The sequence below is a fragment of the Osmerus mordax genome, chromosome 22, assembly GCF_038355195.1.
Source record: "Osmerus mordax isolate fOsmMor3 chromosome 22, fOsmMor3.pri, whole genome shotgun sequence".
In the NCBI taxonomy this organism is placed as follows: Eukaryota; Metazoa; Chordata; class Actinopteri; order Osmeriformes; family Osmeridae; genus Osmerus; species Osmerus mordax.
The window spans coordinates 13330396-13345559 of NC_090071.1; the positions used below are offsets into that span (position 1 = coordinate 13330396).

At 42.4% G+C, this 15164-nt stretch overlaps 1 protein-coding gene across 4 annotated transcripts in view; it reads left to right on the top strand.

Annotated features, from left to right (window-relative positions):
• Positions 1 to 340: 340 nt before the first annotated feature.
• Positions 341 to 15164, top strand: part of LOC136966340 (EMILIN-1-A-like) — a 105329-nt gene continuing 90505 nt past the window's right edge. For all 4 annotated transcript variants that reach the window (XM_067260820.1, XM_067260821.1, XM_067260822.1 and 1 more), the window contains exon 1: positions 341 to 870. In XM_067260820.1, the coding sequence (XP_067116921.1) occupies positions 710 to 870 (161 nt within the window). In that variant the 5' untranslated portion in view covers positions 341 to 709. The remainder of the gene's footprint in view (positions 871 to 15164) is intronic.

Here is a 15164-nt window from a genome sequence, read left to right on the forward strand (position 1 = left end):
GTCAGATAGGCGGCTATGGAAAAGCTTAAAGGGTAATTAAATACGATAAAATACGAGCAGTGTATACCAACTTGGAGGACTCATTCCAGACGGAGATTGTTGTTGTCCAGACTGTTGAAAAATGCAATTGCGTGAGGGTTATCTGAGTTTTCTTAAAACAGTTTAATTTTGGAATACAAAGGCTGATCTTGGATCTGTGTGGTAGATTTACAGAGGGAGGGGTCGGTCTGTGCGTGAGGGAGGAAACGAAAGGGGACACGGGGGAGAAAAAAGTAATTCCGTTTTCTGCTGAGTTTGACACGCTAACCATCTTTCGCTCTCACTAGTTACTACAGACTAAAGAAGAATATTTTCTCATTCTACAATTTTGGAAAAGAGTGAGACAGTTTAATGGAAGGGCATTGACGTGCTTGTATTATGTCTGCATGATAATCATTGTTAGATGTTTTATGGTAAGGATTAAGTGGAATCGCCTGGAAGACCTGGATTTCGATGTTAAAGTGGAGGCGGTTTTGCCGTTACGTCTCTCCTCCGGTATTCACTATGGGCCGGTAGTATGGATTTCACAGACTACGGAGAGGGAGAGCGCGTCGCGGCAGTTCGGAACTTCCTATAGCTTCCCCGCAAAGGAATAGAAGTTCAATGACAAGCGGATCGAGGATTGTAGTTGTTTTATTTATTTTTTAAATATTTTAGTTAGTGTGAAGGGATGGCTGGATTGGTATTCTTCATAGTACTGTGCGGTCTGACGTTTTTTGGAAATGTAAGGAGCAAGTCCTACCCGCAGCGCTACAACCTGTATGTTGGACAGACCCAGGCCCAGGCCCAGATACAGACCCAGAACGGCGCTCGGGCGGCAAGCAGACACAGGTATCACACACACTCACACGTGCGCGCGCACGCTGAGACACGCCAAAGGGCCGTCAGCTAACATCTTGCAGGACTTCATGTGTTTATGTGTTGTACACGTCAAAGCTGATCATTCTCAGTTTTGTAAAATCCTTACCATACAGCTGTATGGGTTTCTTTTAGTTCTCACACAAGTAAGGAATGCCCCACTCCCATCCTATAACTCAGATTAGTTTGTGTATTCATGCACACGGTTTTTACTGACCATAATAAATTCTAGTCTATTTGAGATTTTAGAACCAAGAAGTGTAGACTAAACACTTGCTGGCTTAGGTTTGAGGTGTGAGAATGGACAAGACAGAAAGGGGGAGAGAGAGCAGAGAGGATGACAGGGTTAAAGGAAGGGGGTAGTAAATGTAACACAGATGAAAATGCCTTCTCTCGTCCAAATGTTCTATCCATGAAAACATCACCTTCCTTTTACTTTGGCTGGAGGCGGGGAGGGGCAAAAGAACAAAAGTTGTCTCACACACATTCTCTCTCTTTCTCTCTGTCTGCCTGATGTGACGTGTTGTCCCCCCTATTGCTGCGGTGATGCAATGCAATGCACTCTAAAGTGGGCCTGCTTTGGTTGCGTTGTAGATTGTTTCTGGAATCTACTGAGCGTGAGAAGGATGACTTAGCCGTGGTCAATCGATCAATTGGACTCAATTCAAGATTACACATACACTGGGAAAATCGCACATGAAAAGCCCAAAGCATGTCCCAAGCCCGGCTGACTTTATACTCATTAAATGTCCACCCCCTTTATGTTCTTAAAATGTGTTGCAAGATCAACGAGTGTCACCTGTCAGATTTCCTCTCTGGCTCCTGTCAATATTTAATGCCAAGTGGGCCTATGTGACATTTAATAAGTGGGCTGTGTCTTCTAATGTCTTAATTTCGTAACCTGCTAGAGCCTATGGTGTCTGATTTCTTTCCTATAAAGTTATGCCATCCCTAGGCCTGGCACAAACAATGTAGTGAGAGCATGTTTCTCCCAACTGATTAAATATAGCTGTGTGCTCTGCTCTAACTTCTCTCAAGGATCACGTTCAGATCAGCCTAATTCTCATTTAGGACAATCATTATACATTTACCATAATATTAATACAATGGGGGCCCTCCAGTTTTCCCGCTCCCACAGTTGTCTGAGTACAGTCGAGTAGAAATACAGGATTGTAGAGCAGAGCATTGAAGGCAGGGCAGAGCAGTGTAGGATACATTGAACTAATGTATCAGTGCATTAAGAGTGTGTTAAGGGAGCAGTTGATTGAGTCTGGGTGCCTGTCGGAACTTTGTTATAACAGATGTCAAAAGCATTCCACAAGGAATGTGTGTGTGTGTGTGCGTTTTGTGTCTATACAGTATGTCTTTACTCGTGTAAGAAATAGAAAAAATAATGAAATGTGTTTGTTGTTTCTGTCTCATTGATAATTGAATAAATGGAGTTGAACTAGTAATGCAGTTAAGTCTAGTGGCTATAATGAAGAGTCGTTAGACTGTTGATGCATGCATCAAATATAGCATTCTTCAAAACCACAATCAAATCTAAATAAAGAATGCAACACTTTCAACAGGGACATTTTATCAAGAAACATTTCTGAAAGATAAACTTTGCAAGGCATTGGCCTCAACTCTCTTCAGGTCTGTCAACATATTTGAACAATAAAGTCTGTCCCTTTCTCTCTCTCTCTCTCTCTCTCTCTCTCTCTCTCTCTCTCTCTCTCTCTCTCTCTCTCTCTCTTCCATCCTATCCCCTGCCCTAGCTCTTTACTTCTCACAGTTCTCACAGATGCCAGCAGTATCTCAGCCCTCATCATTAACAGCTCAAATGAATACTTTCTGAAAGACAGCTAAAGTTTGTAATTATTTTTGAGAAGCAAAGCTTGTGCATATTTTCAGCTATAGATACAGTAACATACACTGTTACTGGTTACACGCAGGGTTTAGCTGAGACTGATAGGTCAAAGATATTCACACAGCTTCCTCTGAAGGGCCTGTGTGTAGCTTTATGGTGCTGGGATGTGGGCCCTATTATGTAGGTCAGGGGTCAGAGAGCAGGGGCAGAAACACATGTGCCCTGTTTAAAAGGTAACCTCATCTTTGACCTGCATCTTTGGTCTACTTAATAATAGGTATATGGCCCTACCAGCCTCCTAGGTTTTGTATTGAAGTCAATGTAACCAGGAGGACGGAGGCTATCTGTCCTCCAGCTACACCATGGTGCTACCACAGACAGTGCTGTTGATGTAGTGTAGACCTTCAATGCAAAACAGTGTATTTGAATACTTTTTTGGGGTGACATATTAATGTATTTAGTATAATTTGATTAAAAAAATTATAATAAATGTTTCAATATTTTAAGTAACACTGAGGAGGATGGTCCTCCCTTAAGGAACCTCCAGTGGTCAATACCATTTTTCATGCTAGTGCCACGATGATCTATTCATCGTAAAAGAGAAACAGGAAGCATGAATAAGAACTATAGTTGTGTATGACACACACATCACTTTTTAAAGTCATACACATTCAACTATAGGTTGGTAAACATATGAATGCATATGAAGTTATCATCTTGCTTTCAAAATAACGTTCCCATGTCACAGGGATTATAATTACTAGTACATAGTGCCCGTGATGCATTGAGTGATTAAGATGTCACTGAAACACACATATACAGGTTCTTTAAACTATAGATAGTGCATAGTGCCTGTGATAAAATTGGTAGCACACACACAGATTCCTGGAATTATAGGGCACAGCACGCGATGATGTCGGTGACACACACAGATTTCTGTAGTTATAATTGCCTGTGATGCAGATGGTGATTACAGTTCTTCTCAGTGGTTTGGTACCTATATTTTTCAGATTCCAACGGAAATTCTCTGTCACCTCTGAAATACTTGTTAGTGTGTTTGCTGAAAGCAAAGACACTACTGTTATTCTGTATACTTATTGGGTGTGCTTGCTTCGACAAGGGCACAACCTTTGTTCTCTCACATATAAATTATTTATTATTATTTTCGCACGCCTAAGGATCCCTCAATATTTGGACAACATAGACAACGTCGGTATCAAAATGTTTGTCTTGGTCACGATTGCGTTGCTTCTATTGGGATTTATGTTCCGTTGCACGGTTTGAATTAAAGTTCACATGACATGCTGTTTTTGGATGCTTTTATATAGGCCTTAGTGGTCCCCTAATACTGTATCTGAAGTCTCTTTCCCGAAATTAAGCCTTGGTGCATAATTACAGCCACTACGAGCAGTCCCACAATGAGCTTTCCTCAAGATGCGCTGTTTCTGTGTCTGTAGCTTTAAATGCTGATGAGGAGGAGAGGGGCGGCACCATGCGCTAATGTTTACAATGGATGTATCGTAGCCCCTTTGCTGTAAGATGCCTCGAATTTGCCCATTCTCATCTGATCACCCTGGTTTGCAGAGGTGCACACTCATAGTCATTTCAATGAGGGGAAAGGCGGATATTGCGCGCGCCATAACACCAAAAGCTGAACGGTTATCCAAATAACAAAGAATTGTACAACACTCGCGTTACAGCATGTGTATTCACACACATACTTGATGCTATCTACCTTTACATTAGCGATAGTAACTCAGCTGTTAGCTGCAGAGCTAATGTTACAGCCACATTCTAAGGGTAGCAAGCTACTAGGTAACCATATACAGTAAAGCAACAAAATTATATAGCGTTAGTTAACTACTTGTCCGAGGTTTGTAGCTGGACCAAGGACAGTTAGTACTGATCCTGAATTTAATTTCAGCAAGGCCAGCTTTGTATTGTCCCGAGTTGTGGAAACAATTGTCGCTGAAATGTTTGGCGCAGACATGCAAAACTTTGGGAAGTTGTGAGGCTTGGATGAAGGAACTAAAAAAATACTTTTTTTTTCATTTGTACATCCAAGCACTGAGCAACTGTTATGCTTCGTTCGTTTGCTCGCCATTATGTCTCTCCAGGAAAAAACGATATCGCACTCGCCCTTCCACGGTCGTAGCTCAGTTTCTTATGGGCGGGCCAGATTATCTGGGCGGGCAAAACAGAGAAAGGGGAGGTAACCTTCCTCCTTGTGAGGTCACAAGAAGGAGATTTTCAAACAGAGCAATTGAGCCTTCATTTTCTCAAAGGTGGAGAAGAACACCCAGGGCTTGGTTTACACCTGTCTATAAATTCATCATGCATCTAGCATCATGACGTTAGCCTCTGTTGCCAGGGCAACACATACTACAGCGGTCTATGATGCATCTGTTTTCAACCGTTAAAATAAACATTCCTCACAAATACATTTTTGTTGTAGGATTTATTATGACATTAGATTACAAATAAACGATTTGTTGGTGAAATTATCATTACCTGTGGTTTCAAACCAGTGTTGCTCACTGCAACGCCTACGCGAGACACACTACAAAAACATCTATACAGCTGTTTAGGAAGTCAAACGGCGACAGAACATGTTCGGCACTCCCCTTACTTAAATTAAATCCAAAGTATTTCAATAGGTGAAACTATCTGACTACTAACCTGAACTTCATTGCCACAGCCTAAACTTTTTCAATCTGTTTAATTAATTAAAGTTGATTAATTTCAGCCTAAACCGTACAACGGAACGTTAAAGATCCTGTAAAGTGGAATTAACGAGTTTCAAGTTCACCACACCACAGAATAATGTAACTACCCATCCAAATTAGAATGAAAAAAAACACAGACAAGTATGTTATATTAGGCTTTGAATTCTTAAGAAAATCAGCAGTCTTCTCTGTTCGAGACTGGGGGGGCGTGTCGCCTGAAGGAGCTGAAGCTCGGCCCCCTCGCTGGAAGGCGCCGCCTCTCTCAAGTAAGCTACCTACGACCCAGATAATGGACGCTACGTCAAGCCGAACAAAACAGTATAGAATTAGAATGTATTTGTTCAATGAGTGAAACATACAGATACATATAAATAAAATATTCCCCTGAGCTGTAACACAGGATTAAACATTTACAGCAGAGACAACAGACAGTGAGAGAGCTCTCCAACTACTTCTAGCACGTTAGCTACCATTTCACCAAAATACCATCATTCTACACCGAGTAGCCTAATATCAAGTTAGCGGTTTGCACTAATTATTGCAGAGATACCTCTGGAAAAGTTATCTAGTATAATTATAACAAGCACACAGAACTGAGTGATGAACTGCTGGCGGCGGTGGATGGTCCAGGTGCGACCGGAGGATGAACGGCCGGGGGGACGATGCTCGGTACGGCTCCGCGCTGCAAGAGAAGCCGTGTGTTGGTGAACCCCGTCTGTCTCTGGTCCATGTTAAAACTGTCCGCCGTGAAATGGTCAGTGGCGCAGAGGCGGCTGTTGGAGTTTATCTGAAGCTTTCCATGAGCGTGGCTCTTCACGAAATCTATCCACCTATTTTTCCTTTCATTATCAACAGGGAACTTAAATGGCGTTGCAGCGCAGCTGGAGTTCTTGCATCCAGGGAAGATGCAGTTGCAGGTGGTGGGAGACATCCTGAAGCTAGCTAGCTAGCTGATGTAAGCTACAATAACAGTACAGCAGGAGGAGCCATTCAGTGATCTGACGCAGATGGGGCGAAATTACATAGATAGGGCATTTTTTGGCTCCGCCCATTAAAACCTGATCTGAAAACGGAAGAGAAACTGTTCTTCGGTCTACTCCACATTTCAGTGCGACAAAGTTTTAGCGCTTTGCACATGCTTTCAGGAACTCATTTCACACGTATATAATGTACTTAGAAGCAAAACATGGAATTGACTTTACAGGATCTTTAAATCGAATTCAACCAACGCAATCTCTACCAAGACGAACACAGCAGTAGTCTAGTACTGTACTGTAGTAGTACAATTTACCGGGGCAGCTTCTCCACAAAGGGCTATATCGCATTTTGCGTTGTTACTGACAATGATCGCTACCAGTGAGCTTTTTATGAATGAGCGATTTTCCACTAAATAAATGTCAAGCTTATTTACGTTTTTGGGGGCATATTTTCAGATGTTAGCAGATGGTACTGTTTGAATCGCGATTCCATCTTCTACTGCCGGTAATGTCGTATAATAATCTTCAAAGGTTTTTTTTTATTAATGAATGCAATATGAGTAGGCTAAATGCCTGAAAATATCACGAGAAGGGACAACTTAAAAGGACGTTTAAGTCATAGAGATTAGGTCAATTTTTACACCGGTCTGCCAAATGTATTCGTTTTGATTCAGCCTGTCAGCTGCCTCTTGCAGGGGAAATGAGAAGACATCATATTTCATTCGACACTTCACTCGTATTTTGAGTTGTAAATGAGCAGCAAAAAAAAGATGCTTTTAAATCTATGTAATCTTTATAAATAATAAGTAGGCCCGATGCATTTTTACATAAAATATACAGACCCCTGTGCAACCGACGCAAGCAAGCACACCCTACAATTTCCCCAGAAATTGTATCCTCTCTAGTTATTATTATTATTCTTTTTGCCCCCCTAAAACTCAGTCAATATTTGGCCTACATAGACAAAGTAGGTGTCAAAAGTTTCGTCTTGGTAGCGATTGAGTTGCTTCTATTGGAATTTACGTTCCGTTGCATGGTTTAGGCTGAAGTTAGGTTTTTGTGGCGAAAAGTGAAGCTAACGGTGGCTAATTTGCTAGCCACAGTCACTGACGTTACTAACGTCACGAAAACACGCGTGACTACCTTTGGCAGAACATTCGTTTCGCATCCGTTAACTTGGGGGATAGCTAGGCTAACTATAGCTTTACTGCAAGGCAGCTGCAGAAACGCCACAAGAAAAGAGTCCAGGGTGATAACTATTTACTCATTTTACTTTGTGATATGACACACAATTGTGATGTGTAATGTACAATATAAGCTGATATTATTAAGGAAGTACATCTACTTTCGGAAACAGTAGTCTACTATTTCACTGAAGTATTAGCATCATGACATTAGCCTGTGTTGCCCGGGCAACACATACTACAGTGGTCTATGATGTAGCGTTATCTGTTTTCAATCGTTAAAATAAACATTCCTCACATATACATTTTCGTTGTAGGATTTATTCTGACATTAGTAAACGATTTGTTGGTGAAATTACCATTACCTGTGGTTTCAAACAAGTGTAGCTCACTGCAACGCTGTAGCTTACGCGAGACACACTACAAAAACATCTACACTACACAGCTGTTTAGGAAGTCAAACAGCGACAGAACATGTTCGGCACTCTCCTTACTTAAATCAAAATTCTATCAAACTACTAACCTGAACTTCATTGCCACAGCCTAAACGTTGTCAATCTGTTCATGAAAATAATTAATTTCAGCCTAAACCGTACAACGGAACGTTAAATCCAATTCAACCAACACAATCGCTACCAAGACGACAGCAGTAGTCTAGTACTGTACCGTAGTAGTACAATTTACCGGGGCAGCTTCTCCACACAGGGATATATCGCATTTTGCGTTGTTACTGACAATGATCGCTACCAGTGAGCTTTTTATGAATGAGCGATTTTCCACTAAATAAATGTCAAGCTTATTTACGTTTTCGGGGGCATATTTTCAGTTAGCAGATGGTACTGTTTGAATCGCGATTCAATCTTCTACTGCCGGTAACGTCGTAGAATAATCTTCAAAGGGGGTTCTTTATTCATGAATGAATGCAATATGAGTAGGCTAAATGCTTGAAAATATCACGAGAAGGGAAAAACTTAAAAGGACGTTTAAGTCATAGAGATTAGGTCAATTTTTACACCGGTCTGCCAAATTTATTCGTTTTGATTCAACGATGAGGCTGCCTCTTGCAGGGGAAATGAGAAGACATCTATTTCATTCTACACTTCACTCGTATTTTCAGTTGTAAATGAGCAGCAAAAAAAATATGCTTTTAAATCTATGTAATCTTTATAAATAATAAGTATGCATTTTTATATAACATATACAGAAATATCAGTTGTAAAAATGTCTTTCACAAATGGACCCCTGTGCAACCGACGCAAGCAAGCACACCCTACAATTTCCACAGAAATTGTACCCTCTCTAGTTTAGCTTGCTTTGCCGAGCTAGAACAATGACGGAGTCCATTTCGCGCTCTCGCTTGCCTCATTGCACCACTGAGCACTTTTCATGGAATTGAATGGGGACGCCATCTTGGAAGAGAAAAGTAGCTGTGTCTACTATATGTTTGATTGACTGAAATTATTATGAAATGTTATGTTCTACTAGCCATTTGCCTACTTTGGCAAGTCACATTATTTCCAAGCCCTGATAGTGTAACTGAGACAACGCAGTAAATAATTCCTCTTTCAAGTAATAAGCCGCCGTTCAAGTGTTGAGCATTAAATTAGCTGCACGGTCTGTAGAGATCTTGGGACGAAGCTGCAATACAGTACATAACAGAAAGTGTTTCATTCTGCAGATATTGTGTAAATGTTTTATTTAACAAATATTTTTTTTTATAACACCTCAATTGTTATCATTTGTATAATATTACAGCTCATCTTCGTTGGTCAAAGGCACAATCTTTTACTTTTGTGCATGGAAAAGTGAAACGTAAATGTAGGCTACTTGTCCAAAGGACAAGTGCCTCAAAAAGTTAATGTCAGGCCCTGAATGATCACTGTCACTAGATATAAAGAAAACGTTGACTTTCACTCTGTGCTATTCACTGACAGTAAAAAAAATATGTGTGTATGTGCACTGCTGTTCGTAGACCAGCTCCAGCGCTCGTTGCTGCATTGCTAAATGATAGCAACTCACCAGGACACTTCACCAACTCTCCACTCATTCTCCTTGGACCATCCATTTAATTGGCTTTGATGGCCATCAGATCTCGGCAATTCCTCATTTGCCCTCTCACGTCTACTTTGTTCCAAATTATACGGCTGCGGACCATCATACAAATTAGTGGTTCTTTCCACCTCTTCCTCATCCCAGTCAGTTGCCATAGTTCTAGTACTAGTCTGAGGCTAGTCTCCTCCACATCTCCCCAAAGTGACATCATCACCGAATTGCACTAATATGCTAATGCTAACACTAAAAACGTCAAAAACTGGTCTTTAACACCATTTGGACACACCATTTAGAGATTTTTTTAAGGGGTGATTGACTGGTTTTTGGGGGTATTTCACACTATTCCTTAACCCTTGTGTTATCTTCGGGTCGTTCTGACCCATCAGTCATTGTGACCCACTGTCGTATTGCGACAACTTTACCGCATACAAAAACAAAGTGAAGCATTTTTTTTTTACCGTTGGGCTGTCTCAGACCCCTCACATTGTGAAGGTTAAAAGAAAATTATTTTAATTTGTTTTTGTATTGGGTAAAATTGGGTAAACACAACGATGGTTCGTTATGAACCTTTGGGTCATGTGACCCGAAGGCAGCACGAGGGTTAAGGTCTCCGAATAGGGTATGTAACATTGGTTGGGCTGAAAATGGCCCGGTTGCTGTTGTATGCCCCCTGATACATCCAGTGAAATTTTCCTGGGGCAAAACGCTGGTTTTTCTCCTTTTATGGTATACTCATTAATATATAGATAAGCTGCGCGCTGATTGGTTGGTTTACAACGAGTGAAGCTGCGTAGCAAAGACGCAACACGGCCACAGCACTCACTGAAACAACGAAGGTGGAGACTTGAAATAAAAACGTACAAATAAATCTATTGTGTCTACACAACACTGTTTTAAACAGATTGACTAGATACCATTTGAAATGATGACGTTAGTTGTTTTCACTTCTGTTGTCGAAGCAAACAGGATCGACTTAGGTGGGTAACGTTAGCACTATTTATTTGAATGAAACACAGTCAGGAATATGAAATAACGTTAGTCCCATTGCCAAAAACTAAATCATCAATGCTAGATACAGGCAGGATACCTTAGCATTGCTAATAACTGTTAGCGACAACATCATACTACAGCCAAAGAGTATAGAAGCACGTCAATATAAGTTCTTTGCTTGCGGCTGTGATGAACATAAGGTCGGAACACCACCTCTTTTCAGCAACAGCTTCATAGCAAATCCTGATTTAAATTGTCCCCAGTTTTCGAAAGTGTCCTCGGTGAAATGGTCCGAGCAAATTAATACTTTAGCGTCATACTTAATAGGGATATTCCCATAGATAAACATCAGCCATGCCTGTCTAGTGTCTTGTTCTTTGGGAAGATGGTGAAAAGTGTCAGGATTCCCGGTACAGCCTGGAACACTGCATTTACGGCGCTCCATTTTCAATATCTTGAAAACTTATTAACTTTCTTATTTGTAATTCCTGTGGAAGTACAGAGCAGCGCGCAGCTAGCTAAAAAAGTGTCGGAGATCTACGCACCTCCGTTTATGTTCCTGGACCAGAAAAGCAGAGGGCGGGTAAATGTAAATTTTGGGGCGTGACAAAGTTGATGCTGCAACTTGTGACGTCACAAGTTGCACTGTTTCAAAAGCTAGCGTTTGCAAGTTGCAATTTCAAAATAGTAGTGAGAAGTGCTATTTTGATAGGAAAGAGGTTTCAATGGACTTTGAGGTTCACTGTCTATTTTACACACCAAACTGTCATTTTTCAACTATGACAAGGTAAAATCGGTTTTGCAATCAATCGCCCCTTTAAAGTATATACTTATCTTGAGTGCTTCATGTACCCATTAATCAATAGTGGTCTTTAACCTGCAATATGGCCTTTAACTGTTCACAAAATGTGAACTCGTGTTTTCATTTGGTACACACAGCCATATTTTCAAATGCCACACACATACCATTCATTGAGTACACACAAGTAAGTATTTGCTGCACACTACCAAGCATTTACAGCACACTGAAGTGCATTGGAAGAAACGCCTTGAGTGGCGCATGAAGCCCTGACAGGCCTCAACACTCACGTCGCCACAAGCCTCCTCAATGGCCTGGAGCAGTGGGACCTGGCCCTGTGGGTTCCGTTCATATACCTTCCACCTCCAAGGAGAAAATAGCTTGTTTACTGAATGGGATTCAGTAAAGGAGCATAAGGTGGAAGGTATAGAACGGAAAAATGTGGGTGGTCCTGGAACCACTCACGCACTTGAGCAGCCCGGTAGAAGCTCACATTGTCCCAGATGACGACGTGATAGATGACCCACAGCGGATCGATATGGCCAGGTGGTACCAGCAGGTCATGCAGGCCATCCAGGAAGGCGAGCAGACGGGCAGTGTTATAGGCCCCTAGGTGGGCATGACGGTGCAGGATCCCATATTGGTTTAGTGCAGCACACATTGTGATGTTCCCACCACGCTGGCCGGGGACCTCAACAATGGCCCGCTGGCCAATGAAATTTCTGCCCCGGCGCCTCCTCTTCACCAGGTTGAATCCAACCTCATCAATGAAGATGTACTCATATAACTCATTAGCTGTGTCATGCTCCTGGATCCGCTGAAACAGACAGCATGAAAATGCAAGTTACAGTATGGACACAGAGAGGTCAACACAGTGGGCTACAGTGAGACACTGTAGAAAAGGAACAATATTGGATTACAGGTACAATACATGCATGTGTCAGTGCTGAATGTATGGGACTTACAAGCACAAAGTCTCGCCATAAGTCCTTGATGTGGTCTGTGTTCCAGTCGAATAGGACCCTGTACACCTGTTTCATCCGCATGGCATTCCTGTGAAGAATACGGTCCAATGTAGAGAGTGGACGGTCTGGACGTTCCTCCACCCTTTTCCGGTCAATAACCATGGCCTCAGATTTGGAGGTGCTGATTCCCATCCCAGCCGCTTCGCATTCGGTTGCGAACCGCTCCAGTGAGAGCTGAAGGTCACGGCCCGATGAAGCCAACAGGACCACATCATCTGCAAAAAGCAGCGACCCGATCCTGAGGTCACCAAACCAGACCCCCTCAACGCCCTGGCTGCGCCTAGAAATTCTGTCCATATAAGTTATGAACAGAATCGGTGATAAAGGGCAGCCCTGGCGGAGTCCAACCCTCACCGGGAATAAGTTCGACTTACTACCGGCAATGCGGACCAAACTCTGGCACCGGTCGTACAGGGACCGAACAGCCCCGATCAGGGAGTCCGGTACCCCGTACTCCCGGAGCACCCCTCACATGAGCCCCCGAGGGACACGGTCGAATGCCTTTTCCAAATCCACAAAACGTGTAGACTGGTTGGGCGAACTCCCATGCACCCTCCAGAACCCTGCCGAGGGTATAGAGCTGGTCCACAGTTCCACGGCCAGGACGAAAACCACATTGCTCCTCCTGAATCCGAGGTTCGGTAATCCGATGGATCCTCCAGAACCTCTGAATAGACTTTCCCAGGGAGGCTGAGGAGTGTGATCCCCCTAAAGTTGGAGCACACCCTCCGGTCCCCCTTTTTAAACAGGGGAACCACCACCCCGGTCTACCAGTCCAGAGGTGCAAGAATATTTAGCGGAATTTAATATGAACCCAAATTAATTGTGCATTGCGTGATAGACAGATCTTTTAGCACAGCGAGACAGGCTACTATACTTTTTGAGAGATAGCCGGTTTTCTCTTGAGGGTGTCATTTACATCATTAACTTGTTGGAACACATTAAATTATATGACATTAAAGATGATAAACAAAGTAATTATGAAAATAAGAAAATACATGATTAGTCCAAGTCTGGTGGATGACTGGGCAACAGTACAGTGATTGTAAGAGAAGACATTCTGACAATATTGTAGAAAATAGTATATATTACTGTATGTTACAGTTCATGGCACACACACACCATTCCTTTGGAATAATCACCTTTTGCAAAAATATTGAAAAAGCTGTTTTTTTGTTGTTTTTTGTTTCCGTCCTACGGCACACGGTTGATGTATTTCTTTTCTTTCGTACTGTGTAATACTGTATTCACAACCACAAATGCTTACAGTAATAAAAAAAAGTGTTTACCATCAATTTTTGTCTTGTACAGAAATGTACATAGGAGCCCATGAATGAAGAGCTTTAGGTTTTGAATAACTGTGTGTATATGATATATCCAAAAATGTAATATAATCAGGTGGCTGAGCGGTGAGGGAATCGGGCTAGTAATCCGAAGGTTGCCAGTTCGATTCCCGGTCATGCCAACTGATGTTGTGTCCTTGGGCAAGGCACTTCACCCTACTTGCCTCGGGGGAATGTCCCTGTACTTACTGTAAGTCGCTCTGCATAAGAGTGTCTGCTAAATGACTAAATGTAAATATAATGGCAAAGGTGTTTGCAACGTAAGACAAATGTTTGCATTTCAAATCAAATAAAAATGTATAGCCCTTTTTACAAGCAATGTCACAGAGGGCTTCACATACGCCCATAGAACTGCCCCTCAACCAACCTAAACCCTCAAGGAAGACAAGGAAAAACTCACTAGAGGATACATTTTTTTAGATACCTTGGGAGGAACGATTCAGTGAGAGATCCCCTCCTCCAGAGACGATTGGTGAAAGAGAGGTGCAGAACACAGGCTTAACATCATACAGCAGGGAAGTTTCAATGGGTGTTGAAACACCAAAACCCAGTGTTCAACTTGGGTCAGTTGGTAAATTTCAGTATAAGCAGAGGTAGCCACAGGGCTGGGGACTGTGATCAGCGCAGCATCACAGGCCGGGGGGTGAGGAAAGGGACCGGGAAACGGTTGGCGACTAGATCCAGCTTTGGCAGACCGTCACAGATTGACATCCACTGGCGACCAGGTCCAGCGTTGACCGACCCACGACTGGTTGAGACGTGTTTGTGATATTTTGAATGCAATGCTTCATTTTGCAAGAGATGCGAGGCATTTTGCATTTTGTGTGTGCAATTCTTGGATTTGTGTCTAAAATTATTGTGTTAGCAGTAGAAAAAAACTGTTGCTAGTTTTTCGACCGTGTTTACAGTTTTTCACAATTGCTAAAACACTAAACCCCATTCTCTGAATCAAATCTTCAGTGGCCTAAACCCATTTCAATCAGGAGAGACCTGGGATGAGTAAAGCGATGTTTATTTACAGAATGATAATGTACTACAAGTGTTGGGAGCTTAGACCCCATGGGGATTTATTGATCAAAGGGCACCTGCCCAACATCCAAAGAAAAATCCCCCATGGAGTCCAGACACTGGTGGCGGTGACGGCAGCCGACGACCCAGCCAGAGTAGTTGAAGAACAGAGACAAGGCACCGGGTGGTGACTGGGAGGTGGAGGGTCTCGCACTTGATAGCATGGACAAACTAAACAGGGAGAGAATCGTATTTAAAGGCACGGGATCATTGTGATAGGCTGACAGCTACGAGGAAGATTTGACAGCGTT